This window comes from Arabidopsis thaliana, chromosome 2 (assembly GCF_000001735.4).
Source record: "Arabidopsis thaliana chromosome 2, partial sequence".
Classification (NCBI taxonomy): domain Eukaryota; kingdom Viridiplantae; phylum Streptophyta; class Magnoliopsida; order Brassicales; family Brassicaceae; genus Arabidopsis; species Arabidopsis thaliana.
In genome coordinates, this window is record NC_003071.7 from 18948112 (window position 1) to 18974364 (window position 26253).

At 37.6% G+C, this 26253-nt stretch overlaps 11 protein-coding genes and 8 non-coding genes across 23 annotated transcripts; 16 read left to right on the forward strand and 3 right to left on the reverse strand.

The window, feature by feature from the left end:
• Positions 1 to 4: 4 nt before the first annotated feature.
• On the reverse strand, positions 5 to 2009 carry BPS2 (BPS1-like protein). Its single transcript, NM_130171.4, has 2 exons — positions 1782 to 2009; positions 5 to 1261 (listed from the first exon to the last, which is right to left on the reverse strand). Exon 2 carries the CDS (start codon positions 1247 to 1249, stop codon positions 206 to 208), a length of 1044 nt encoding a protein of 347 aa, NP_566063.1. The 5' UTR covers positions 1250 to 1261; positions 1782 to 2009; the 3' UTR covers positions 5 to 205.
• A 681-nt stretch (positions 2010 to 2690) lies between these two features.
• LCBK2 (Diacylglycerol kinase family protein) lies at positions 2691 to 5164 on the forward strand. Its single transcript, NM_130172.5, has 12 exons — positions 2691 to 2991; positions 3152 to 3228; positions 3342 to 3395; positions 3501 to 3560; positions 3647 to 3724; positions 3819 to 3865; positions 3948 to 3988; positions 4082 to 4166; positions 4255 to 4369; positions 4445 to 4567; positions 4648 to 4748; positions 4839 to 5164. The coding sequence occupies exons 1-12, from the start codon at positions 2808 to 2810 to the stop codon at positions 4966 to 4968; spliced, it is 1095 nt and encodes a 364-aa protein (NP_566064.1). The 5' UTR covers positions 2691 to 2807; the 3' UTR covers positions 4969 to 5164.
• AT2G46100 (Nuclear transport factor 2 (NTF2) family protein) lies at positions 5164 to 6508 on the forward strand. Of its 2 annotated transcripts, NM_130173.6 has the most exons (5): positions 5164 to 5575; positions 5643 to 5797; positions 5878 to 5944; positions 6098 to 6149; positions 6269 to 6508. In NM_130173.6, exons 1-5 carry the CDS (start codon positions 5215 to 5217, stop codon positions 6354 to 6356), a joined length of 723 nt encoding a protein of 240 aa, NP_182134.2. In that variant the 5' UTR covers positions 5164 to 5214; the 3' UTR covers positions 6357 to 6508. The 2 variants fall into 2 exon arrangements, with proteins under 2 accessions (NP_182134.2, NP_001118532.1); NM_001125060.1 differs by having other exon boundaries at positions 5169 to 5575; positions 5643 to 6149.
• KPHMT1 (ketopantoate hydroxymethyltransferase 1) lies at positions 6459 to 8471 on the reverse strand. Its single transcript, NM_130174.5, has 4 exons — positions 7899 to 8471; positions 7178 to 7531; positions 7027 to 7080; positions 6459 to 6929 (listed from the first exon to the last, which is right to left on the reverse strand). Exons 1-4 carry the CDS (start codon positions 8298 to 8300, stop codon positions 6696 to 6698), a joined length of 1044 nt encoding a protein of 347 aa, NP_182135.1. The 5' UTR covers positions 8301 to 8471; the 3' UTR covers positions 6459 to 6695.
• A 58-nt stretch (positions 8472 to 8529) lies between these two features.
• AT2G46120 lies at positions 8530 to 8602 on the forward strand. The gene has a single exon. It is a non-coding gene; the product is annotated as a tRNA-Glu (tRNA).
• Positions 8603 to 9100: 498 nt separating this feature from the next.
• WRKY43 (WRKY DNA-binding protein 43) lies at positions 9101 to 9814 on the forward strand. 2 transcript variants are annotated; one of them, NM_130175.3, is made up of 2 exons: positions 9101 to 9291; positions 9378 to 9814. In NM_130175.3, exons 1-2 carry the CDS (start codon positions 9143 to 9145, stop codon positions 9556 to 9558), a joined length of 330 nt encoding a protein of 109 aa, NP_182136.2. In that variant the 5' UTR covers positions 9101 to 9142; the 3' UTR covers positions 9559 to 9814. The 2 variants fall into 2 exon arrangements, with proteins under 2 accessions (NP_182136.2, NP_850446.2); NM_180115.2 differs by having other exon boundaries at positions 9390 to 9814.
• A 1073-nt stretch (positions 9815 to 10887) lies between these two features.
• AT2G46140 (Late embryogenesis abundant protein) lies at positions 10888 to 12534 on the forward strand. Its single transcript, NM_130176.3, has 2 exons — positions 10888 to 11302; positions 12002 to 12534. Exons 1-2 carry the CDS (start codon positions 11052 to 11054, stop codon positions 12249 to 12251), a joined length of 501 nt encoding a protein of 166 aa, NP_182137.1. The 5' UTR covers positions 10888 to 11051; the 3' UTR covers positions 12252 to 12534.
• A 637-nt stretch (positions 12535 to 13171) lies between these two features.
• AT2G46150 (Late embryogenesis abundant (LEA) hydroxyproline-rich glycoprotein family) lies at positions 13172 to 14312 on the forward strand. The gene has a single exon (NM_130177.3). The coding sequence runs from the start codon at positions 13313 to 13315 to the stop codon at positions 13976 to 13978; it is 666 nt and encodes a 221-aa protein (NP_182138.1). The 5' UTR covers positions 13172 to 13312; the 3' UTR covers positions 13979 to 14312.
• Positions 14313 to 14631: 319 nt separating this feature from the next.
• On the forward strand, positions 14632 to 16578 carry AT2G46160 (RING/U-box superfamily protein). Of its 2 annotated transcripts, NM_001337178.1 has the most exons (2): positions 14972 to 15678; positions 16285 to 16578. In NM_001337178.1, exon 1 carries the CDS (start codon positions 14998 to 15000, stop codon positions 15640 to 15642), a length of 645 nt encoding a protein of 214 aa, NP_001324277.1. In that variant the 5' UTR covers positions 14972 to 14997; the 3' UTR covers positions 15643 to 15678; positions 16285 to 16578. The 2 variants fall into 2 exon arrangements, with proteins under 2 accessions (NP_182139.1, NP_001324277.1); NM_130178.4 differs by lacking the exon at positions 16285 to 16578 and having other exon boundaries at positions 14632 to 16174.
• Positions 16579 to 16956: 378 nt separating this feature from the next.
• On the forward strand, positions 16957 to 19160 carry AT2G46170 (Reticulon family protein). Of its 2 annotated transcripts, NM_130179.3 has the most exons (4): positions 16957 to 17500; positions 17917 to 18097; positions 18195 to 18336; positions 18587 to 19160. In NM_130179.3, the coding sequence occupies exons 1-4, from the start codon at positions 17299 to 17301 to the stop codon at positions 18827 to 18829; spliced, it is 768 nt and encodes a 255-aa protein (NP_566065.1). In that variant the 5' UTR covers positions 16957 to 17298; the 3' UTR covers positions 18830 to 19160. The 2 variants fall into 2 exon arrangements, with proteins under 2 accessions (NP_566065.1, NP_001118533.1); NM_001125061.2 differs by having other exon boundaries at positions 17202 to 17500; positions 18195 to 18617.
• On the reverse strand, positions 19158 to 23298 carry GC4 (golgin Putative 4). Its single transcript, NM_180116.2, has 15 exons — positions 22952 to 23298; positions 22766 to 22864; positions 22555 to 22677; positions 22300 to 22434; positions 21989 to 22097; positions 21841 to 21905; positions 21558 to 21725; positions 21342 to 21455; positions 21074 to 21214; positions 20579 to 20875; positions 20427 to 20492; positions 20141 to 20343; positions 20009 to 20063; positions 19662 to 19856; positions 19158 to 19580 (listed from the first exon to the last, which is right to left on the reverse strand). Exons 1-15 carry the CDS (start codon positions 23147 to 23149, stop codon positions 19371 to 19373), a joined length of 2178 nt encoding a protein of 725 aa, NP_850447.1. The 5' UTR covers positions 23150 to 23298; the 3' UTR covers positions 19158 to 19370.
• A 359-nt stretch (positions 23299 to 23657) lies between these two features.
• On the forward strand, positions 23658 to 24693 carry AT2G46190 (Mitochondrial glycoprotein family protein; the record flags this gene model as incomplete). Its single annotated transcript, NM_130181.2, has 4 exons — positions 23658 to 23848; positions 23963 to 24005; positions 24115 to 24404; positions 24555 to 24693. The coding sequence occupies exons 1-4, from the start codon at positions 23688 to 23690 to the stop codon at positions 24691 to 24693; spliced, it is 633 nt and encodes a 210-aa protein (NP_182142.1). The 5' UTR covers positions 23658 to 23687.
• Positions 24694 to 25097: 404 nt separating this feature from the next.
• AT2G09680 lies at positions 25098 to 25219 on the forward strand. The gene has a single exon (NR_140581.1). It is a non-coding gene; the product is annotated as an other RNA (small nucleolar RNA).
• On the forward strand, positions 25196 to 26022 carry AT2G46192. Its single transcript, NR_143781.1, has one exon. It is a non-coding gene; the product is annotated as an other RNA (non-coding RNA).
• Positions 25313 to 25397, forward strand: AT2G09685. The gene has a single exon (NR_140582.1). It is a non-coding gene; the product is annotated as an other RNA (small nucleolar RNA).
• Positions 25433 to 25594, forward strand: AT2G09690. Its single transcript, NR_140583.1, has one exon. It is a non-coding gene; the product is annotated as an other RNA (small nucleolar RNA).
• Positions 25624 to 25768, forward strand: AT2G09695. Its single transcript, NR_140584.1, has one exon. It is a non-coding gene; the product is annotated as an other RNA (small nucleolar RNA).
• On the forward strand, positions 25804 to 25944 carry AT2G09700. The gene has a single exon (NR_140585.1). It is a non-coding gene; the product is annotated as an other RNA (small nucleolar RNA).
• Positions 26023 to 26097: 75 nt separating the features above from the next.
• On the forward strand, positions 26098 to 26241 carry AT2G09705. Its single transcript, NR_140586.1, has one exon. It is a non-coding gene; the product is annotated as an other RNA (small nucleolar RNA).
• Positions 26242 to 26253: the final 12 nt, after the last annotated feature.

Genomic DNA, 26253 nt, shown 5'->3' on the forward strand with positions numbered 1-26253 from the left:
TTTTTCAAGCCAAACAGATGTATTCTATATTTATATTTTATTGCAGAATTGATTTCATACAGTCACACATACAAGACCAACACACCTAAACGGAAGAGACAAGCTCGACAGATGGACTCAAAACAAAGAAAAAAGAGAAAACACTATTTATAGAACCTAAAGCTGCCTTTTGTAAGGGTTAAACTTGTTTGTTTACCTCACTATTTTAGTCTACATCTTCTCCAACTGCATTGCCAGAGATTGAGTCACTTGACCTAAGATTACAGAGCAACACATCGCGCCCTCTCAAAGTCAGTTTAAAGAAACTATCAACTTCCTCCAGTAACTGATCCAACCCTTGAGACAATTTCTCAGCTTGTGTCCCCAATTCCATAACATTATCTTTGAAGAATTCAACTTCGACAGGATCAACGCCATCTTGGATCATCGGGTATAGCTTCTCGACACTAGCATCAACGCTCTCCAGCTCTTTGAGAATCGTGGTTCTACCGGAAGACAACATGTCTCTGATCTCAGCATTTACAACACTCTGCATATCAGTAAAGACCTTTGCCCATAATGGTTTTTCAGAGACAGGTAAATCGAAAAGATCCTTGGTGGAATCAGACCAGGCTGCGGTAAATACACTGCAGATATAAACTGTTTGAACCTTCACACCATAAAAAGCTCGCATCAGAACCTTTCCTTTAGGCGAGTTCTTGACTTTAGGCAGACTCAGAGATTTAACAAGACTGTCTAGAACCGCACGGCAGTTTTCAATTCTAGGGTTGTTTGTATTAACATGTTGCCTCCAGCTATCAAGCGAAGATCGAGCCTGGAGATACTTCTCCCCAGAATCCGATTGTAAATTGTGCAGAACACACTTGAGGAAGAGATCTCCCTGGTTGAGACGTGTGAGCTCAGAGCTAAAGGCATTACAGAGATCTAGTAACCTAACGCTTATGTTGAGGTAAACATCAACCCATTTCTCTTCCCAATCAGAGACAGGAAGCTGGAGATCAGTAATGAGAGTGTTAATGTTCTTATGAGTCTCGCAGAGTGACTCCATAGCTAGCTTCATCCAGGATAAAGTGAGGATGTCATCTTTGTTCTTAGGCATAAGTTTCTTCAGTCTCTCTTCCAAACGTAGCTCAAAGCCGTTCAATAGAGAAAGTAGCCATGGCGATAAATCTGATCCCTTTGATGATAACATCCGAAAGGGATTTCCAAATGGGAAGAAACCTCGGGGTGGATCTTGTGGTCGGCTCATTTTGCTAGACACCTGAAAATGAAAAGAGAAATATTGTTAGAATAATGATAATGATTAATCATACAAACCGATTTGCTGTGAACTCAATGTATCTTCTGTGTTGTTGCCACACATAGAAGGACTAATCGAGGAACAATACAATCCCAAGTCCCAACCTTAAGAGTCCCAAAAAGCTGACAACTTTTGAGATCTTGAAAAAAAAGAAGTTACCACCTTTATTGAAATGATGTAAAATCAAAATTTGAAGATGAAAACAAACACATAATCAATTGTTCTAAGCCATAATCTACACTTGAAGATGTCCAGAACCAAGGAATTAGGATAAAAGTTTCAATCTTTCCAAAATTAGAAGAACCCTAGGAGTTAATTATCTACACGGAAGTTTTGAACACAGAAGTTCGGTACAAACTCTTCATCGAACAGTAAAATCTATCTTAGAACTAAACACACAAACTTCGATTTACAGAAGAACACACACAATAAAAGGAGAATTATAGATAACAAAAAAAAACTCAATTTCCACGAAACTTACCGTTTTAAGTCGCCGGAAATGAAGAAATCACAGGGAAAATCGTGTGGAAATGATTCTTCTAATGCTTCATTGAATTTTCTGAGTCGATCGGCTGAGAAAAATGTCTGGCGGAGGTCGAGTTTGATAAAGCTACGGCCCGTCACATAAAAACTAGTTACAACCTTACAAGTATACCATTAGTGAATGGCTGTTACGTTTTAATTGGTCACAGCCTTGTGTGTAGTTAAATTCTTAGCGGAAAGTGGACGGCTATAAAATAATTAAAAGTTTTATCGAAGGGCCAAAAATGAGACGATTTCGTGGGATTATAAAATAAGTCATTGGTCGATTGGCGTAGTCTTTGTTTATTTTAATTATTATAACCAAATCTAACGGCTAACTAATACATACCACGTCCTACAGACTCCTGTTATTACTTTTAAAAATAAAAACTGAGAAGATTTAATCGAAAATTAATTTTGACGATTCATTATTATTTTTGGTAGTACTTTGCTTTTTAAAAAATTGTAAAATCCTCATCAAAAAAATTTCAGCAACTGTGAATATTTTTTAAAAGGCATAACAACTTTATTTGTTTTACGTAACGAATTCCTTGGATTTGCGTAAAACATGGGCCTCAAAGCCCAAATGACAGCTGTCAAGGAACAAATCGGTCGACAAAAGTATGGACCCCACTTTTAATTTACATCCGGACAAAGACTAAAGAGCTGTCTTTATCTCAATCGTTTTTCTTGTTTCTTTAAGCCCATTAGGTATAGCTACCTCAATTTATGGGCCATCAGGTCCAAAGGGCATTTTTCCCAAAAGATTCCTAATCGAATTACGTCGATATTGAATACCTTATTGACTTTGAGACAACTCCACCATTGTGCTAGATAAAATAGGCCTTTTTAAAACTTTGAAGATAAAAAACGGCCCATAAACGTTGTGAAAAAGCCTCTCGCTGAAACAGAAGGTCTCTGTAAGTGTCTAATCGCGCGATGAACTTGATAACGGCGATGACCGGAGCTAAATTGCGGCCATACAATGCTACGATCCACTTGCTGCACTCCACTTTGCCCTTTCACGGCGAAACAACCTTCTTTCCTTAGGAAACAGCAACGTATTACCTCTGATCGCTTCACCTTTCGCGGTGGTGGTGGTGGCGATGCCGCCGCCGTCGTCTCCTCCTCCGGCCTCCGTGATCTCGTTTTCGTCGTAAACCCTCAAGGTGTGTTTGCCCTTTTACTCACTGGATGAAAAAAAACTGAGATTCGAAATTCATTGGATTTAAAAATGATGTTTTTAATATGAGAATCAATCTCGATGTGGAATTGAGGTTTAGTATTATCGTCTCTTGATTCTTTTCAATGTCTTTTATATGAGTCTAGGTGCTAATGGTAGAACAGCTAAAGAATGGAAGAAGTTGCTTCCTCACCTTCGATCTCGTCTTGGTAAAGACTGTAATGTGAGTTTTTGATTCACTTGCCTTTTTGTGCCCCTGTGTTAGTGATGCCATCTCCTTTCGCTTTCTTCAGTTCCTTCAACTGAGTTTACGTGTCTTCTTGTTTGTTTCTCCAGGTAAGTGAATTATTAACATCGGGTCCTTCTCATGCCATTGACATTACAAGAGAGGTAAGGAGTAGTGAAAGTAATATACTACTTTGCTGGGTACAGTATTCTCTGTCTTGTCGATTTGGTTTTATGATGATCCTCTGTTGCTTCTAATTATCCTCTCAGGCTATAAGGGATGGTGCAGATGCTGTCATTGCGGTTGGAGGTGATGGAACACTTCATGAGGTAGGAATTGCCATTTTTGGTTGCTAGAACTGCGCTCTGGAGATTCTTAGCTCCACTCATTCTGTCCTTTTTTTTTTTATCTACAGGTTGTTAATGGTTTCTTTTGGGAGGGGAAACCTGTCGGTTATCTCAGTGGGGAAGCTAGTCGATCGACTGCACTTGGTGTGAGTAGCTTGAGTTGACTTTTTGACTTGTTTTTGTGTATATCTCTTGTGGAGTTACAACATACAATCTTAGTCCATCCTTTTTATTTTGCAGCTGATTCCCTTAGGTACTGGCTCAGATTTTGCTAGAACATTTGGTTGGTTAGTTTTTGCAACTTCTGTTTGTTGTGTTTTTTTGAAACTTATGTTGAGCCATATGTTAAGTGTATCCTGCATTCTTTAGGAACAATGATCCTTGTGAAGCAGTGGAGCGCATTGCTAGAGGTATGTCACTGAATTCATTTGAGGAGTTAGGACTTAGTTACTACTGAACTGTCTATCTATGTCTCATATATCACATAACCAGCATTTTCTCAGGGATGCGATCACGGATTGATGTTGGTGTTATCGACAAGGAAGGAAAGGATTTGCATTACTTCATCAATGTAGCTGATGTTCATTTGTAAGCATATCGTGGAAATTTTCATCTGTGATTGATCCCTAATGATGCAAGGTTGTAAATCTGTCCTTTTGTTGCTCATTACTTGCAGGAGCGCAAAGGCAGGATTTTACGCTTCAAAATACAAGAAATTTGGAAACTTGTGCTACGTAATTGGTGCCCTACAAGCGTTCATGGGCCATCATAACCAAGATATGAGAATCAGAGTAAGCAAATTTTTTTCTGCGAAATCCCTTCTGCACCGTAGCAAGTAACTTAAAAGCATTCTGTTATTTTCTCAGGTCAATGGAGGCGAATGGGAAATATATCCCCAGGTCACTGCTCTCTGCGTTGGAAACGCAAAATACTTTGGTGGTGGAATGAAAATCACACCCAACGCCATCCCTGGAAATGGAAATCTTGAGGTGCAACTATTCGTTTTCTTCAATCTCAAATCCTATGTTGGGAATATGGTAGCTCTTGAGTCTTGACTTCTTCCCTGTAGGTTGTGGTTCTTCAAAACTTCAAATGGTATGATTTCGTACTTAAACTTCATAAGCTGTACAACGGGACTCATCTTTCGGTTAACAATGTGACTTCAAGAAGGTAATATTTTTCTTTGGCTTCTTCTCATTTTGTCCTTTAAACGACCTTAGCACTAGAAAAGTCACCACCTTTATGCTACCTCTCTTGTAGTGTACAAAGCATCGAAGTTGAAGAGATTACAGACAGTGGAAGTATCTATGTGCAGTCAGATGGAGAACATCTTGGATTCCTACCTAGAAAGTTTCAGGTGTTACCCGGTGCCATAGACATAATCAGCTGATCAAAACCGCAGATTTCTTAGGATAAACTTGTCAAGTAAAGTGTAGAATACTTCAACTTTATATTCTTCCTGTAATATGATTCATTGTTTAGCGAATCAGATTTATGCTCGTGTTACTTGTGTAACTCGTTACTATCACTATTTATTGTGTGGTCTCTGTTAACCACAAATAGATACTTTAAAACATTTTAAAGCAAAAAGTCGCATCTCCTAAATCAATCAATCACACAAAATTGAATCCTAAAAATGGTAGCTTCTCTTTCCTTTCATTCCATCGCCACCGTTAATCCAATCTTCTCCGGCGATGGTGGTCGTTCAATCTTCCGGACTAATCGCCGATTCGAAGCAACTGGAGTGAGTTGCCGAGGACAGAATCCTACTGACGAGCCACAGACAAGTAAAGGACCCGAGCCGGATAATGTTCTACTCAAAATCGCTTGGTACGGATCTGAGCTACTCGGAATAGCTGCTTCTGTTTTCCGATCTCCGGAGACTTCTCCGATTGTGACAGGCTTTGAGGTTCCTGTTGATTGTTCTGGTCGAGCCGTTCGTGTAGCTGTCGTGGACTCGATTAAACAAGACTTTAAACGATCCTACTTCGTCACAGGTCAGTGTAAAATCATCCAATCTGAATTCTGTTTCTTTTGTCTAAATCGAAATCTCTGAGTTTTCAGGTAATTTGACGCCGGAGGTTTATGAGGAGAAGTGTGAATTCGCTGATCCGGCTGGATCCTTCAAGGGTCTTGCTCGTTTCAAAAGGAATTGCACTAATTTCGGAAGCCTTATCGAGAAATCCAATATGAAGCTCATGAAATGGGAGAATTTTGAGGTACGGTCAACTACTAAAAGATGTCGGAGTAAAAGTTTCGTTTTTTGTTTCTCACCAGAGCTCCATCATGAGTTTTGCAGGATAAAGGAATTGGACATTGGAAATTTAGCTGTGTCATGTCGTTTCCATGGAAACCCATTCTTTCAGGTATTTATTTTATCAAGGAAACCTTAAAAGTTTTCAGATTTTTGTAGCCTTTTTAGGATAAAGTTTGCAACTTTAATAGCTTCAATGATTAGTAATGAAGACAAAAAGAACAAAACTTTTACTATGTCTTTTTATGGAAATCTGTTTTTACAGCAACTGGTTACACGGAGTATTATTTCGACACAGAATCCGGGAAAATTTGCAGGTAAAAAGATTACTTATGAGCTCATTAATATAAACCCCACTAATCTCTTTTCAACTTTGAAATCTTTTGTGAAGAAGAAGAAGCTGGTTAAACATATTTTGATGAATGTTGGCTTGCAGGCACGTGGAGCATTGGAATGTCCCTAAGATTGCTCTGTTCAAACAACTTCTGAGACCCAGCCGTGGTTTAGTGGGGACACAAAACTAGCGCAGATGAAGAATGATGTCAATTTCAAATTAGATTTTTTTAACCGTAAATATATGAAACTTGCTTCTGAAACTAATATGGGATACTCTGCTCTTAGAGATCTGTAATGAATCTATTCAAGATGACACATATAAACATACTATCACTGTCGCATTAAAACAAAGGTCCATTCTTCTCGGTTGGACAAGCAACAGAGAAACCATGCTTGAACCTCTTCAACCTTGCACCGTCTCAAGTTTTAACCGTACTCTATGAATTTGCATTCTCTTGAAAAAAATGATAATTCTCTAGTGTCTTAAGTACAATTGACAATATATCTCAAGCTTTTGGATACAATTGTCACTTTGAAGGCTCCATGTTCTCAGCTGCTAAAGCTGCTGCAGAAGCAGCCTTGTCAAAACCAAGCTTCTGCAACTCGGTTAAGAACCCATCGAGCTCACTTGCTGTGATCTTGTAAGGACTGTGAGAAGGACCTGGAAACACTTTTTTAGAGACTTCTTCTTTGTATTCCATTAGGGCTTTGTTAATCACTTCTCCGACATTAGCGTACTGCTTGCAAAACTTTGGAGTAACCTGTGAAATATAAGAGCATGAAACAAGAAGCATGTTGATAACGAACGAACGAACAAGAGAATGCGTTTCGAAAACAATAATTGTGTCAGGATTTTACCTTGGCATGATGTGGATGTTGCATCATACCAAGAAGATCATGGTAAACTAGCACCTGCATTTCCAAGAAAACAATTAACAGGTATGAGAAATGCAAATTTGTCTCTTGGCTACACACAAAACCGGAAAGAACGAAACTTTTCAAATAAAACCTGTCCACTGCAGAAAGGTCCAGCCCCAATGCCAATGGTTGGTATCTTGAGGGCAGAAGTTGCAGCAGCAGCTACAGGAGGTGGAACGCATTCCAAAACAACCGAAAAACATCCAGCTTCTTGTAAAGCCATTGCAGTCTCAACAACTTTAACAGCACTAGCTATGTTTCTGCCTTGGGGTCTGAAACCACCAAGAACGCTAATCGCCTGAGGGGTTAGACCCACATGACCAATAACCGCAATTCCTGCTTCAACTATAGCTTTTGCAGCAGTGATCCTAGAAGCTGATCCTCCTTCGAGCTTAATCGCATCCATTCCTCCTTCCTTCAAAACCCTAACCGCAGTATCAACCGCCTGAAGCCAACATTTAAACCCAAAATCAGGTCCCTAATTTGTTTCATTGACACAAAATCTTGTAAAGAATCTACTTTGCATAAGCAAGTACTAAAGCTAAATCTGTGATTACACAGGCAATGACACATTGACACATAATGTATCATTTAAGACTTTTTTTATCAAGAATCCAATCACCTAAACATTTGATCAGGAAATGAATTGAACATTGTAAGTCCCACTGAGTGTTGTGATTAATTCAGGTATTGAAATTGCAATCAAGAATCTAATTACCTACACAAAAATTAAGCAGAAGAACATGCCTTATCAACAAATATGTTTAATTTAGGTATCTAGAAGAAAAAAAGATTCAATTTTATAACATTACCTGACTAGAGCTTGACTCGTAGGTACCAAATGGCAAGTCACCAACTAGGAGAGGTCGTTTAGCGCCTCGAGCAACGGCACGACAATGAACAAGCATCTCGTCTAAGGAGATAGGAAGTGTTGTGTCGTGACCATGAACAACCATGGAAGCTGAGTCACCGACAAGACAAACATCGATACCAGCTGTGTCTAAATGAACGGCGGATGGGTAATCGTAGGCAGTTACGACGGTGATCGGTTCTCCTCTCCGGTGTTTTTGTCTGAGATGCGTTAGCGTCACTCTTTGGTTTGGGTTTTGTGGCTTTGGTCCTCCGTAGACGGTGTTTTCCGGTAGGTTACTCATGAAACGGACAGAGATGGCTTTTGAGAAGCGAGAGCAATTCCTAGTGAGTGAGGACGCCATTGTTGTGAAGATGAAGAAACCCTCTTATCTGTGACTGTGTCTGTGTTTACAAGAACAAGGAATTTTACTTTTAAGAAGATTCAATTCCTAGTGAGTGAGGACGCTGTTTAGATTCTGGCAAGTGGCGATTCAGTTCTGGGTTTCACACACAAATCAAGCATAGCAATGACACTGTTAGGAATTGTGATAGCTTAACTATAAATTCAATATTTTAACGAAATCAACAAGATCCGTTGTAGTCTAGCTGGTCAGGATACTCGGCTCTCACCCGAGAGACCCGGGTTCGAGTCCCGGCAACGGAGATAGTTTTAAAATATCTTTACTATATTAAACCGGATTTTGGTTCAGTCTGGTTATGTTAACCCAGTCTCTGTTTCTCTCTAGGCTCTAGCCTAACCCAGTCTCTGTTTCGATCTTATTGAACTTCTGTTCCAAAGGCGATTCCTTTTTTATTTTTCCGTTTCTGGGTTTAGATAGAGAAATGTAGAGATTGAGATCGCGGTTACTAGTTGGAACTCTCTTGGAGTTGGAGAGCATCCGAGGGTTCTGCACGAGCTCCTTTAAGATCGTAGCTTCGGTTCTTTTTTATGAGATTGCGCATTGTGATACCAAAACCGGATTCTACTGTTTACAGTTTCCAGGAGTTCAAGTAAAGACCAAACCATGTCTCTGTTTTTTAAGTCACACACGTGTGAGATGACGTGAAGGAATTTTTTGTTGTTGTTGGTCTGAAGTAGTTGAATGTAGTTGGCTTCTAAACCTTTTTATATATCTCTTCAATATAAATCACACGAAGAATTCTAACACACAATTCGTTGATTCATCATATCTCCTCTTCATTAATGAATGGCCTCGTCGACTCTTCTCGAGATAAGAAGATGAAAAATCCGCGATTTTCGTTTCGCACAAAGAGTGATGCAGATATTCTCGATGATGGTTATCGATGGAGAAAGTACGGTCAGAAATCCGTCAAGAACAGCTTGTATCCCAGGTAAACTTTTTAACATAAATAATCTGAAATTGTTTTTAAAAAGATTGTTTTTTTGTGTGTTTCTTCTCACTTATGATCATCAAAAGGAGCTATTATAGATGCACACAACACATGTGTAACGTGAAGAAGCAAGTTCAGAGGCTGTCGAAGGAGACGAGCATTGTGGAGACAACTTATGAAGGAATCCATAACCATCCTTGTGAGGAGCTCATGCAAACCCTAACTCCTCTTCTTCATCAATTGCAGTTCCTCTCTAAGTTCACCTAATTATGTTTGTATATATATTAACGTTCTAAGAGCATCTCCAATGGAAGTATCTCAATGAGATACCTAACAAAAGAAAAAAAATTAAAAAAAAAATATGAGAGAAGGGAGAAAAAGTAGGAGAGAAGGAGAGTTAAATTTCTCGGATGATTGGACAGGTGTAATCACACTATTAGTTCAACTATTAAATAATAATTAATGTATCTGTTTTGATTAAAATATTAATTAATATGTTTTTGAGAAACTTTCTTTATTTTTACTGGTGGAGATGGTCTAATGTTCCATGGTTCATATAACGGAGCAAATTAAAGCATTGTAATCATATATGTTTGCATGTTCATAGTTGCAATCTCGTTTTGATTATAAATCAGTTTTAAGCATATAACCAAAATAAAAAAACAAATCAATTGTAATATTCCGGTAAAACGATTACCACGTGATGATTATAGAGAGGCATAGAGCAATATCGTCTGGTAAACTGAATAAAACCGGATTTGGTTTCCATAGATTTTTCTCAAGCCAAATCAGTTTCCTTTCGTTTGAATAAACCTATTGGCTTATCGTGAGTGATTATTGTTTTGTTTATTTACACGATGAACAATGTCAATGAGACATGTCACATGTACGAAGTCAGTTCCGATATATTACATGAATTGCTTTCAAGTTTTGATCAGCATCCTTAAATAGTCACCGAAAATAAGAAGCGAACAAGTCTTGGCGAAGTTGAAGCCACAAAGTGTACTAATAAATATGGATTGCCGAATTAAAAGAAGAAACAAAAAAACTACATTTTCATATTTTTTTTCTTCTTCCATATATAAATCCACTTTTCAACTTAAGCAAATGCAATCAATGGGAAGGTAAGTATGTATACCTCTAAATCTCAAATAATCTTTAAAATTATAAAATATATATGTTTTGACTAATTTTAGGAAGATAAAATAATCTCTTATATTTTCATCTTCTTGGGATTATTTACCAAAAATTAATGTTTAGAAAGTAGTACTACTCAACATGTAGTTGTTAAATATCTTTAAAGTTTAAGTTTTGATAATGTTAAAATCTATTAAAAATAATTGGTCATAATAGTAAAACAACTAATAATTAATTTTTTAGGATATTGCTTAAAAGTTAAAACATATTGCTAATTTAAAAGTCATAATATACAAAATATAATTGTAGTATATTCTATAATAAACATGTTTCATCTTTTTTTCGGACGAGCAAAGAAGTAAGAACGCACGTTATGACCATGATGCTCTAAAAAAAGGATCTTATTCCTTTTCTAATGATGGAAAAATTATTATATTATTCCTTTTCCAACAACCAAAGAAAAATCAAAAATGTCACGCTCCGGCAATTAAGGTATTTATCATCCTTAAAAGAGGTACCAAAATATATAGAACCGACAGCGCCATAAACTTTAGAAAAGAGAGAGAGAGACAAAGAGAGATCTGATCCTTTGAAGAAACAACACCAAAAAAAAAAAAAAAAGAATGGCATCAGCGGATGAAAAGGTGGTGGAAGAGAAGGCTTCGGTGATTTCAAGCTTGTTGGACAAAGCCAAAGGTTTCTTTGCGGAGAAGCTGGCGAATATTCCGACGCCGGAAGCAACCGTGGACGACGTTGATTTCAAAGGCGTGACACGTGATGGAGTAGATTATCACGCCAAGGTCTCCGTCAAGAATCCTTACTCTCAATCCATCCCTATCTGCCAGATCTCTTACATCCTCAAGAGTGCCACAAGGTCATCTTCTCTTTTTTTTCTTCTTGTACCGTCTGATCTACTCTAACACCGTATTGTGCACTTTTTATTACACACATATCATGATAGTATCCGTATTCCGGATCTAGCCTAAGATAAATAGAATTTGTGACACATATTTTGATCATCTAAATTTTGAGAATATGAAAAATATATATGTGATATTTTTCGTTAAGTGTATCCGATCTTTGTACTAATGAATAGAAATGTGTATCAATTAGGTATATCCGATCTAATGTTTGACTATTTTTAATTGATAACAGTATTTAATATATATGTGTATGGATTTCGTTGGTAATTTGTCTGGTCTCATCACCGAAATGGCTAGATCTCATTTTCTCACTAATTGTATTTTTATCGCATTGTGCCGCATTATATATACATACATATACTAATTTCATTATCCATGTGCATTGATGATATCTAGCATCTTATATCAATCCTAATGTATATATTTACACAAGTCTACTGTATACATAATATGACATTACTAATAACACGTGTTATCAAGGAAACAAAGGCACAAAGCTATATAGATGGTCTCAGCTTTTGTATTTTGAGGATTTAAGCTTAGATAACATTTTCATAACAGTACTTTTTATGTAACGTTATGCACACGCCATGTATAGGTGTAACGTACATTCATCATGTGCTGATTAATAATGTTTGTGGCATGCGTAGGACGATCGCGTCAGGCACGATACCGGACCCGGGTTCGTTGGTTGGGAGCGGCACGACGGTTCTGGACGTACCGGTTAAGGTGGCTTATAGCATAGCGGTTAGTCTGATGAAGGATATGTGTACGGACTGGGACATTGACTATCAACTAGACATTGGGCTAACCTTCGACATTCCTGTTGTTGGTGATATCACCATTCCTGTCTCTACTCAGGGAGAGATCAAGCTCCCTTCCCTTCGCGACTTCTTTTAATTACCTTATTTCAAATATAGTTTTCTTAAATCATAATCTAATTTTCAATAATGTACGATCCATAAACATAGACGATCGGAGATTAATACATTTCTGGAATCCTTTTTTTATTTTGTTGATTTCAACAAGGATTTTATTGGTTATTAATTATGTATGTTTTTCAATTGTGTGTGTGATTTATCTTTATTTACCTGCTATGCGTAGAAAAATCTGTTTCCTGAATGTCGAGAGATTTGAACCATATATTATCCCATATGAAAATGAATACACTCCACTACTATTCCGCAAGTCAAATGTAAAAAAAAGTTTATAAACAAAAAAAAAAACTAATAAACATAAGTTTGTGTATGAAAAAAGATGGTTGTCTCCAGCTAAATATAATTGCGAAAGATTATTTAGGAGCAAACTGGAATGTTGAACTAACTAAAACTAATGCATTTAGTGTTAAAAATCCAAATAATCTGTCAATATTCTTTCAAATTATTGAACTAGAAAACAGCTGTTTAAATGATTGTGGAAGACTCAAACACAAAGTTGTGTCTTGTATACATTCAAAATACATTAAAACCAAAACAATGTACATAAATTGATGAAATTGAACCCTATTTATCTAAAAATAGTTTCCAGGTGGGAACGATTCTATACGACGTTATACTTCCTTTTTCTTTTTATCTTTCTCGAAAGAATCCTCTGACGTTGACGCAAAAGTCAAATTTGTGTAATGAGCTGGCAAATTCTAATTGGCGCAAATCGGCATCCCCACCGATACGCAGCTTCTACTTTTCTTCCACCTATATGACCGTTAAATTCAGACTCAATTTAATACCATTCCCATTTTTCCACTGCAATAATTGACCCCAGTTGTGTTAGTGGTTAGGACAATTACATTAATTTTTCTTTTACTTTTTAAAATTTATTTTGGGTTTTCATTTAAAGAATTGATTGCACATGAAACACAGGCAGGACATATAAAATTCAACACTTTCCATCACTAAGTTTGGTTTATATAAATCACATAAACCAGAAGTAATTAATCAGATAAAGACCGAAAAAAAACCACCATGGCAGATTCTGAACATGTACGGCCGCTAGCTCCGGCGACCATACTTCCGGTGAGCGATGAATCCGCCTCCAACATCAAGAACACACACCGTAGTAGAAACAGAATCAAATGCTCAATCTGCGTCACTGCAACATCTCTAATTCTAACCACGATCGTGTTGACTTTAGTTTTCACGGTGTTCAGAGTCAAAGACCCGATCATAAAAATGAACGGCGTAATGGTCAACGGCCTAGATTCAGTCACGGGGACTAATCAAGTCCAACTGTTGGGGACAAACATCTCGATGATCGTTGACGTATCGGTCAAGAATCCGAATACGGCGTCGTTTAAGTACTCCAACACCACGACGGATATATACTACAAAGGAACGTTGGTGGGTGAAGCGCATGGGCTACCGGGGAAGGCGAGACCGCATCGGACTTCGAGGATGAACGTGACGGTTGATATTATGCTTGATCGGATATTATCGGATCCGGGTTTGGGTCGAGAAATAAGTAGGTCGGGTCTTGTGAACGTGTGGAGTTACACTAGGGTTGGTGGTAAGGTGAAGATTATGGGGATCGTGAAGAAGCACGTGACCGTTAAGATGAATTGCACGATGGCTGTGAACATTACGGGACAGGCGATTCAAGATGTTGACTGCAAGAAAAAAATCGATCTTTGAGGTATACGTCATACGATCGATCGATTAACGTTTTTTTTTTTTTAGACAACGTGAGATATGCGGATTAGAAACTTTCGTGACAAAACCAACAAAAAACACTATCTACTTGTTCTAGTTGTTTTTTAAAAAATTTGGGTCATTTGATTATCAGCACGATGCAATAGATGTGTTTCTTTATGTTTTCTTCTTCTTGCAAAATTTGTTTTTGTACAGTTGATCAGATTTTGAATGGAGTGAACATAAAGTCTACGTTAAATAAATAATATCAACGTTCCAAAAATTGACCGATGACTAATCCATTAACGTATTAAAATCTTTGGATCATATGTACTAAACCGACTCGTTGTAGATTAGTTAGTACGCGTTGGCTAACTGGTCGATTTAACAATTTCATTCATACAATTTTGCTAGTTTAACCATAACCCATTGTTTGCTTTAGTTGTAATTTTGTATGATCTAGATACAAGAAATACATCGTTTTCCTACGATCTTCGTGATTAGTTTACATACTCATTAATCGTGACCATTATCAGTTTTTCAAACCTCGGGTCCTTAGTTAGTACGAACCCCGAGCCAAGAGTGTTTAGTAAATTGTAGTGGGAAGCCTTGAATTACTCAAATGTAACCAAAACGAATATCAACGAAACATGACAACGAATAAGTGTAAAATATTTTCAAAGAGGACCCATCAAACGAATATTGTTAAACAGTCAACGTTACATGGCTCGAACACATTTTATACAATAAACAAAAAAAATTACAAAGTAAAACAAGAAAATATATTATTCCTTGGGGTTGGGCCACTTAATTAATAAAAACCTAACTTACTAATAAATGCAAATTTCAGTTTCCAAACAATATTAAATGCATCAGCTGCAATTCCCACCCACCTCTTTTTCTCTTCCCCTAACTAAATTAATTAAAATTAAATTTTCAAAAAAATAAAAAAATAAAAATCTCTATCACTCTCTTCTCTCTCTCTCCCACATGGACCCAGTCTTCTTCTTCTTTACCATCAAATGTCAACACTCGCCTCCTCCGCCTCCGTCTTCCTAGTCCACCCTCCCCTTCCACCGTCGCCACCACAAGCAGGCAACCACTCTTACCTCACAACTCTAGGCTTTGGCTACTCCATAGCCATAGCTCTCGGTTTTCTCGTCCTTCTCTCGACCGTCCTTTTATCCTCATACATCTGTTGCCGTGACTCTCGCCGCCGCACAACCGCCGTGGAATCCACAGGCGATCGTGGCGGAAGTGTAATCCTCCCCCGCATAATCTTTGTCGCCGAGGAAGACAATGAAGATCTCGAAGCAGGTGATGTCGTGGTGGGACTTGATCAAGCCGTCATCAACTCATACCCTAAGTTCCACTTTTCCAAAGATACCTCCGCCGCGTCCTCAGATGGCTTTGGTGGCGGAGGAGACACAACGTGCTCGATCTGTTTATGTGAGTATAAAGAAGCGGAGATGCTGAGGATGATGCCGGAGTGTAAACACTACTTCCATTTGTGTTGCCTTGATGCGTGGCTTAAACTCAACGGATCTTGTCCCGTTTGTCGGAACTCGCCGCTTCCAACGCCGACTTCAACGCCTCTGTCAACGCCTTTGTCAGAAGTTGTGCCTCTCTCCCAGTACGCGGCCGATCGGAGGAGAGCAAGAAGATGATATTATTATTACATAGATCCATTCGCCTAAATTAGGGTAATTCCTATTTATTATTTTTGCTCCGTTTCATTACAACTTTACTGATTTGTAATTAAAAAAAATCCGTCAAAAGTGGAGTTTGCCATTAATTTCATCGAAATGAAATCTAGTTTGAATCGTTTACTAACCTTACAAAATTTATCCTTTTCTATTGGCGTTTTTGAACGTTTTTTTCCGTTTCCCCTATCAATATGAGCGGTTCAAAATAAAATACGCGTCCGTGTTGTGTAACTTAAATAAAAGAGTTTGAGTTTGAACAAGGCAACTTACTTTTAGTTTTTTGTTGTTTTTTGGTCAAGGGTCGGAAACTAAGTTTAGTTAAAATATTAGATTTGTTGAATGTCGGAAATAGATGTTTCTAAAGTTGGGAACAAAAAGAGTTACGACTTAAGATAGTATAGTTTTTTTTATTGCATAGCGAGTACAGAAGATGAATTCAACGTCGTAAACTCGTAGGTCCAAATGTTGGTCGAGTTAAAGTGTACTCTAGGACAACTTTTCTAAATGAAATTAACATTTTTATAGATAAAATGTTTTTGTTTATATATATCACATGTGATTTTTGTTTCAAACTAACCGATCACAACATACCTATGTTTGAAGAAGCGTTGCCTTCAAGCAATTCTGCATTTCTTCTACGTGACCTGGATGTTTCTGGTTCGATGATAGCCGAAAACTGTTATATTTTTCGTAAGGCGCACGTTAGTCACACGAATCCTAAGGAAGGTTGGTTGGTGTGAACACTTTATATTAATACATTTGAAAATTATGGTTAGTCAATATATAGTCATAATGAAATGCGAATGTGTTATTTGACTTACACTAGTCCACAAATTCGCTTTTTCCTACACGGCACTATCCTGTGGAGCGTAGTGGTAATATGTTTTTGTAATTAAGTAATTAACCTCGCTTTGATTTTGATTTATTCTCTTTCTAGCAACTTGTATATAGGATACATAATTAGATGTATATCACCTACGGAATGTAATAGAGTTTAGCATTATTACATTACATCTGAATAATAAAAAAAGCAGTAGTAGATTAATACATGTTAAAACTTAAAATAACTCGACCTATCAAAGCCGCTTACTTAAAGAGAGAGTTACGTCGTGAGCTTGTATTTTTATTTTTTTGACGGCCCAGTAATATATTAAAAGCCCAAAGGCAAACATTATAGAAGGCCCTCTTAAGGGGATACAAGCGAAATTACGTCGTGAGCTTTAATGCTTCATCATAATTAAGTTTGAGCCGTAAATTTCGCTATACGATATGGGACACGTGTCGTGAATCTACTCGTGGTATCGGTTACTTAATGAAAAGGCACCATTCAACGTTTTCTTCCTTATCGTTGCCTACACGTTTCAAGGCTCTGCTTCTCCGTCAATTAACGTCCGTTTTCGTCATCAAAATACTAACGCCGTTGATGACCTTATTTAAAAATTAACTCCGAACCACGACGTTCGGGTTTTGGAACCTCAGGCTCGTGGTTATAAAAGTCTTGTGTGAAACCTATTATATTTGCCATTGCTTAATCCTCTCCTCTCCTTCACGTTGAGATATTTTTGAGTTTTCTGTGTTGAATTTTGGGGAATCGAAGAAATTGAATTTCAAAAATCAATGGCGGAAGAAATTGAAAAATCTGTGCCGACAGAGGAATCTCTGATGGAGAAGATCTCCGAGAAGATTCACCATCACGATTCGTCGTCATCGTCTGAATCCGAGTACGAGAAACCTGATTCTCCTTCGGCTGTGAAGGCGAAGATCTATCGTATGTTTGGCAGAGAGAAGCCTGTTCACAAGGTTCTCGGTGGTGGAAAGCGTAAGGGTTTTATATATTCAGTGTCTCGTCTTTTCTTTTTCTATCATTTTTTTCTCTGGTTTGATCGATTTGGAACATGCGTTGATGCTTGATCTGCAATGTTAGGGTCTAGTTACACTCGTATAAGATCGCTTGGTGATGATTACATAATTGCATTTTCTTGAATCGATCCATTAAGATTTGGGCATCCAAAAGAAGACTTGAACTTTAGGGATAATGTTTTTGAATAGGGAGAGTTCTTAAGTTGGTTGATTAGATTGAAGACATTTACGTTTCTCTAATTTTGCAACTTGTGGAAATTTTGTTACACCAATTTTTGTATGAATGCAATAAATTGGCTTTATTGGTTTATTATGTTATTGACTTCTGAGTTCTGAGGGATTCTGATTTTTCTGTTTCTCAATGACTCTTTGCAGCTGCTGATGTGTTCTTGTGGAGGGATAAAAAACTATCAGGTGCTGTTCTTGGTGTCGCGACTGCTATTTGGGTTCTGTTCGAGCTGGTTGAGTATCATTTGTTGAGTCTTTTGTGTCACATTTCGATACTCGCTCTTGGAGGCCTCTTTTTGTGGTCCAATGCTCACACACTTATCAACAAGTAAGATTCAAACCCTTGATCATGTTAACCCCGCCCTAGATGTTTGTTCTTTGTCTGGTTTAAATGGTCTTAAAACCTTCTTTTTTCATTTTTGCAGGACTTCACCACAAATTCCAGAAATCCATGTTCCCGAGGAGGCTTTCCTTGTGGTTGCTTCTTCTCTGAGAAACGAACTAAACCAAGCTTTTGTTATCCTACGAAGCATTGCTTTAGGAAGGGACCTAAAAAAATTCCTGATGGTATGCTCATTCTTTGTTGCTGACGTTTGCTGTGTTTAGTTAAACAGTTTAGGAAATGATTAAGTTTGTATCGGAAATTAGTTACATTTCAACCTTTCTCTGTTGAACCGTGAATGTATCACTTATACAAAACATAATATCGTAAGTATCTTCTAGCAACAGTGTGTCAAGTTACAGTATGTCATAGCCCATTAAGACCCTTCAAGTAAACTCATTGTCCTGAATCTGATGATGAGATTTGTTATGTCAGGTTGTTGTCGGTCTATGGATCATCTCGGTGGTGGGCAATTGGTTCAATTTCCTGACTTTGGTGTACATTTGCTTCGTGATATTGCACACAGTCCCAATGTTGTATGAGAAACACGAGGACAAGGTTGATCCATTGGCAGAGAAAGCAATGAAGGAGTTGCAGAAACAGTATGTGGTTTTCGATGAAAAGGTTCTCTCTAAGATTCCCATTGCTTCTCTCAAGGCAAAGGCAAAATTGGGTTAAAAAGAGAGACAGACGTCTATGGTTTTCTTTTTGCATTTTTGATCATGTGAAATTGGTGGTCACTTGCAGGGTTTTGCCGCTAATGGCCCAACTGTCCTTTTTATGATTTTATCACGTTTTGAGTACACTTGTTTTTTCTTTTCAAATACCATTTTTTCCAGCTTTTTATGGAGAATTCTTGAGCTCATGAAACGTGAGACATTGTTTCGTTTTGAATATTCCACAAATATAGAAGATATAAATCACATATAAGGATTCTTAACAAAAATTTGTAACATTGTTGTAAGACAAGCATGAATCATTCCACTGACGAAATGAATCAATTGCACTCATCAATTGTTCTAAGTAACTAATATACGTATTAATGATATAACGGAAAACATCACGGAAAAAAAAAGCTTCAGATTTTTTTTTCTTTGAATGATATAAGAAAAAGAATTAATAGAATATAGGTGTGAGAGAGATAATTACAACACAAGAAGCAAGAGTTTCGGATTTTAGATTTCTACAAAACGTGTATAAATGTATATACCAAACCGAGTCAAGTGAGTAATCTAGAGAGCCTGTGATTACTATTCGATGATGTAAGAGGCACAGTTGAAAACTCCGAATCAGATTGTTCATACTTTGGTCTCTGCGTAGAAGAAACAGTAGCCTTCTCTTGCTCTTTGTTTGCTGCATCTTCTGCTTCTCTTCTCTCTCGCTCTTCCGCGTCTTTAAGTAGAAATTCGACCCACATGTCTGCAAAAGACTGAGCCAAACAAAAGAGGCAAGACAATCAATCAAATGTACTTTTTCAATCCTCAAGAGTTTTTTTTTGAGCTATTGATACCTGATTATCTGAAGCCATATTTGGATGAGAATCGGGTGAGCCACCGCCACCGCCTAAGATGCCACCGACTAAGCGACCCGGAAAACCCAATACACCTCTAACAACACCTTTACCTGCCGCTCCTTGTTGTGCCAATCCTATTCGCTGTTTTTCTTCCTCCGAGAATCCAAGCATTCGAACCATTAGGTCCAACACCTACTCAGAGACATTCAGATGAGAGAACGATAAGCTTAAGGCCATTTTGCATAAGCTTTATGTGCTAAAATTTAATACAAAACGACTTCCTCTACAATTTTAGTGTTCTAATAAAAAACTAGATTCTGGAATTTTAATTCCACAAATCTTACCTCTCTGCTGTGATTCCTTTGGAAGTACGTAACCAGCAACTTGATAACAATACGCCTGAATAAAGGATATGTCAAGATGATCAGAATCTGAAGAAACATGGAACAACATGTAAATAAAAGTCATTGGCCCACCTATCAACGAGAAAATCAGAGTCCATTGACATTCTATTGAGCCTAGTCATGCTCTGCTCAAGAACACGCCTTACTTTTGCATTGTCATCTTCAACCTTGCTTACTCTGTTTTTCCATTCTGCTGCAATATTTTCTGCGTGCAATACCTTCGATGTGATTTCCTCCTTTTCTTTCTTTGATGACTCTAACTGTTCATCAACATCCTTAAGAAACAGAAAAATAGCATAAACCGTAATCCATATGACGTATCAGATAGTTGACAAAGCAAAAGATTAGAGATTTTTACTTTCAAACGAGCTGAGAGTTTCATTGCATCTTCTTTAGCCACTGCAAGCTCTCGTTCAAAATGTTCCTACAACATTATAAGAACAGGAATACATAAATCAAGGTTACACTAACAACTAAATGGGAAAAACAACTTTCACGACTAATACAAACCTTAGCTTCAATTTCAGCGTAGTACTGACCAAGAGCAGTTTGAAGATTCAAAAGCTCCACATTTTTGGAATCTATCGTTCTCAAACAATTCGCCAGCTTTTGATTTAAGTCTTCAATTATACCCTTGGACTTCCGGATTTCAAGGTCACTGCTCGACTTTATTTCCTCCTGATTAGCCATTGTCTGCCTAAGAGCTTTTTCTAAACCTAGTATCTGAGACCTTTGATATTCATTCGTCTGGCGGAGCTCGTCAATCAATCTACTATCTTCATCCATTTTCTCAGACTCCTCGGTTTCCTGTTAGAATATAGCAAGAAAGATTTATAGACTTTTGTTCAAAGTTAGCAAGAAAACATTGTCAAAAACTCAAAAGTAATTCACTACACATCTTAAAAGTTACAATTATAGGATTATCAATCAACTTTGCAAAATTATTGCAAATTATATTCAGGTAATATAAAATAAATAAAACTGAATATGAGTAGGATAAATAACCTTTTCTAACAGGTGTTGTTTGAGCCGCTTTAGTTCTTGCCGTGCCTTATCCTTTTCTCTTCGTGCTTCCTCCAACTCCTTTTCCAGCCTCTGCAAAGATTTTTCCATATCTTCTTTCCCAGGGAAGGTTCCGGCCTTCTCCTATTTATACATGAGAAATAGCAGAAGGTACAGTAAATAAATGCTTGCCCCATACTTCAATTTCGCATATAAACAATGTTTCTTTTGGTTAAAGGGCTAACTGAATTAAAAGTTTGCATTAAAGAACCTCGTCCAAACTACTAAGGTGTCTACTAAGATCCTCTGTGCTCTTTGGGAAGAGTTTCCTACTTGTTGACTTCTGGCTTGCTTCCAAAGCAGCCTCTAATTCACTTCGTTTCAACTACACAACATAACGAAATGTAGATCAGTTTCAGAGTCCGCAGCTCAGAGGAAAACCAAAAATGAAAAATTCCTTGCCAAGAAAATTAAAAGTTTGTATGACCTTAAGCTCATTATTTTCCTTCTCCAGAGCTTTGTTAACCTCTTTTAGATTTTCTCTGGAAATTCCAAAAGCATGCTGCTCCCCACCATTCAACTTCATCTGCAATTGTCTGATTTCAGCCAATTTTGCATCCAATTCACGACGTACTTTGTTACTCTCCATGAGTGTCTGCATACAGTTGGAATAAATATCTTCTCATTAATCAGATGACAATACTGTAGTGTGAAATTGGTGATGCCTAAGTAACAAAAAAAAATAAAGTTCTTAAAGATTAAATACTTACTTTTTCCTTATCTAACCTCAGAGACTGGAGTTCCTCCTTGAAAGTCTCATTTTGTTTCCGCTCCTCTGATTAAAGCAAGGTGAATGAGAGAGAATAACAGATAAGATAGATAAAAAGAATCAGCCAAGCTAATTGTGTTACTCTATACCCTGTAGTAAAATCTGCAGATTTGCTGATTTTTCTCGCTCTTTCTCAAGTTCTCTAGCCTGAGCAGATGCCATTGATCTGGTTCTCTCTTCAAGCATCTCTGCAAACTCCTAAAAGGCATTCAGATTGTCGCTTAGAGTCCCGCGTTCAGTAAAAAGCACACACCAGAGTAATTTATTACACTCTCATTACAGAGAATAAGGTCATTTACCTAGTACCGGATATATCTAACTAAATTTTGAAGATTTCATTCTGAAACTCTGATAAAACATAATACATGTTTTAAATTGGCACATTACACAAGAAAACTACCTTTTCTTTTTTATGCGACTCGGAATCATTCTCTGTCCCGTTTGGTTTCGAGGCAATGCCATTGTTCATTTGGTTTCGATTTTTCCAATTAGTTGGGGATCTTTGTGACCTGTTGGGTGAATGATCACCATTTCCCTACAAAAGACTATTAGTTAGTCTAATGTTTTAAATCGTCAGTTGCATCAAAAAACAATGTGTATATGGACATGATGCAAAGTATACAGCAGAAACAAGCAAAAAGCAGAATCTATCTACCTTGATAGCATTATTGTTCGATGCCCTCGAAAGATCCAATCTAGACTCTTTAAGAGCGGCATTAGTTGAAGTCAAATTCTGTTTCAAGGAGCCATTCTCCTGGTTCAATCTGGAAATCTGATCCTGTAACCAAGTGGCTACTGTGTGAGATAAAAAAAGCACGAAACCGATGTATGACAAAGTCTTGATAAAGCCATGAACAATTCTTTACCTCTTTCTCTTTTAGTAGAGCCGCATAATTTACTGAAAGAGCTTTGATTTCTGATTCTGATTTTTGAAGCTTGTTGATCTCTGCTTTATATCTCTCAATCTACAAAATTTGAGCATAAATAATTATCCAGTGAATCCAGTAACTGGAAGAAGAAGAAGAAGAAGAAGAAGAAGAAGAGAAATAGACCTCAGGATTAACAGGCGATTCGAAACCATTGGCCATTGGAGACCTCGAATACCTAAAGCCATTAGAATTCCTCCGATCAGTGCCGCCATTGGTGGACCCATAAATGGTGAGATCTTCATCATCATCTTCGTCGTCGTCATGCACATCGTGCGCAATCTTGTTCAAATTCTCCTTCAAATTGGCAACCGAACTCCACATAGCTCAACTCGCCCGAAGGAGTCAGAGATTCCTCCTACTCCGAGAATTTATCAAAGAGACAAGAATCTTCCTCTGTAAGATTATTATCGTAGATCGGAGTAACAACAACACCAATATGATTTTCATGATTTCAATTGTCGGGTCAACTTATCGGACGGGTCGGGTTACCTGTGGCTCTATTTTATAACTAAGGCCCAATCTCACTCACTGAGATTCATTGCACAAAGATGGGCCTTTAGTAAACGTCCAGATCAAACATATGGGCCTAGTCCGTATCCGTTGATTTAGAATTCTAACGGCTATGATTACGTCTCATTAATGCATGCTCTATCTAAACTTCACGAAATGATACGTTAGCTTGGAGATCAAGTGATTGCAGCCCTAAAATCTTTTGTTTCCTTATGATAGAAATTCAACTTCAACACTATAAGTGATGACATGTTGGCTTGGAACTAAATAATCATAAGAATATAAATATTTATTTGGAACTAAAAAACCTTAAAACTCCATTTTCGTAGAGAGAAATCAATCGCCGACCATGGTTTTCGCTTGGTGCAGGTCAGCATCTAAGCTTGCTTCCGTTTGTGGTCGATTCCTATCTATCTCCGCCGTTGTGAGTTTGGCTCCGCCGCGTCCCATGGTCTCTCGTGGCTTTCTTTCCTCGACGGCTATTGATGATCGCCAGAGCTCCAACCAAATGCTTCTCCGATTGATTTGACTCCGAGATCTATTCTGCTTTGCAACTCCATGATCTCGCTTTTGTAAATATTTCTGCATTTTGCTTTCCTTCCAAAACTAATAGTAATGGTTTAGGTTTCTTTATATGCTCTGCTCTGGCTTTATACCACCTAAAGTTGTTCATTCTATAATCATATATGTTATTATTCCCACTAGCGTTGGACTCTGCTCCTTTCTTACATTGCAATAAAAGTATCTAAGTTTACTGATAATTAATATGCTTCCAGGATGATGAGCCGACTCCAGGAATAAACCCTTACACAATTGAAGATGATGGAGGTAAGACTGTGACATTGACTAGAGACTACCAAGAGGAATATATTGTAGTTGTAGCAGGTATGCCCTATGAAGAATATGATGGATTATGTTTTCCACTAACTGTGAATTTTACCAAGAAGATCAGTGGCCTCAGCCTCGAGTTTAGGTGCACGGCTTTTCCTCTTAATGGTACTTCCATGAATGGTGTATCTGTGATTAGTCGGGGGAATTATTGGGAGGATCAACGGCCGTGTGATTTGTTGTCTAATTCCAAGTAAGCTTTGTGAATAAGAAAACACCATAATGTTTGTATATATAGTCAGATAGGCATGAGCACAGCAGAAATGTTATAATTAATCTTGTTTTCTTTCTTTCTTTCTTTCTTTCTTTCTTTCATGGCCTTTTGCAGAAACGTGGATTACAGACACAGTTATTTGCGTATGATATTTGATTATAGCCCAAAATTTGCCTTGTACAAGTACATGACGACAGGCACGCGAAAGTACGTGGTATGGTTGAAACATCTTAAGAAGTTTTTGGAGGAATGAAAGCTTAATTGATTTCGACGATACTTGAAGAGAATCATAAAATCTTTCACATGTGTTTAAGCATTTTGCAGTGTCTTTTTGAGAATTTATATATATGGTAATGACTTTGGAGTTCAGATGCGAGTTTGGTATTATTCACTTTTAGTTTCCCAAACTCAAATCCAAAAATAAAACGACGAGTGAAATAACCCATCACCAGAGGTACTAGTTAGTAACTAGTAGTCATGGCACTAACCTATATATGATTTGTTACTTGTTGAAAAATGTTTAAAATCGATTGTGAATTCTCCATGACATTTTTTTACCATTAAGGCCCAATATAGGCCTCACTCACACAATGAGATTCATTGCACAAAGATAGGCTTTTTGAATAAACGTCCAGATCACAAAGATGGGCCTAATCCACATCCGTTGATTTAGAATTCTAACGGCTATGATACGTCGCATTAACCCTAAATAATAGATGCTCTATATAAACTTATCTAAATTTTCTATTACTTCCACAGCTCATCTAGGGTTTATAGCTCATCTTCTTCCTCGCCGTTTCGGCAACTTTACTTAGCTTTCAAATACGTTTTTTTTTATAAATATCTTTGATTATCGAGCGATGCGATGAAGAGTTAATATCGGAAATAAACAGATCGTGGGACAAATCTCGTCTCGCGAGTTGATGTCCGATAATATTATGGTTCGTATTCGCTGAGCATCGTATTCGTTGTAGCATGTTTAGAAATTAGGCAACGAAGGACCTATGGGTGAAACGCTTTAATCAATGCGTATTCAAGCCAAGTTTACCTTCGGAAATTCATAATCGGAGATTGGTGGATTTATCCGAGATCTGTGTTTTCAATTCCGGATTTCGGTTTTTCATCCCTTATGGATTTGGTTTTCGATTAAATTCTTGTGATATGAGAATGTGATTAGAAGCAAAAGCGAAGGACCCAGCAGGGAAGCGAGTAAACTCATGAAATGAGGCTTCTCTAACAATTTATTTAACCTTCGTAGATTGAATCTCCAAGAGCTCTTTGATGATCTACGTTTTCGTGGGTTCTCTTGTGTTTTTTGGTGTATAGCTAGTTTCATATGAAGTTTCAGTGTTGGTTTTGTTTAAATGCAGAGATTGTGTGTATCGGCTTAGTGCGATGTAATGCGCTTTGTACGAAAGATTTCTCTGCGACATTAATTTGGGGCAGATGGGCAGTTGTGATTCAATGTCAATTGAATAGCTCAACAATCATCTTCCCCACAATTCGTTTGATTCAACTTTACTCTAATTGTATTAGTTAGATTAGATATACATTTTGACGGGGAAATTTGTGAATTTAGCAATTGTTGCAAGTTATCTGTGATGTTTTGAACTTATAATGATCTACTTGAACTTCAACACCACTGTTGAAAATTCCAAAAGCAGAGATATGTGTGTATCGGCTTAGTGCGTTCAAATGCACTTTTCACGAAAGATTTCTTTGCAATATCCAATTTGGGGCAGATGGGCAGTTGTGATTCATCGTTCTATTGAATAGCTCAACAATCATCTTCCCCACAGCTGAATCACTTCAC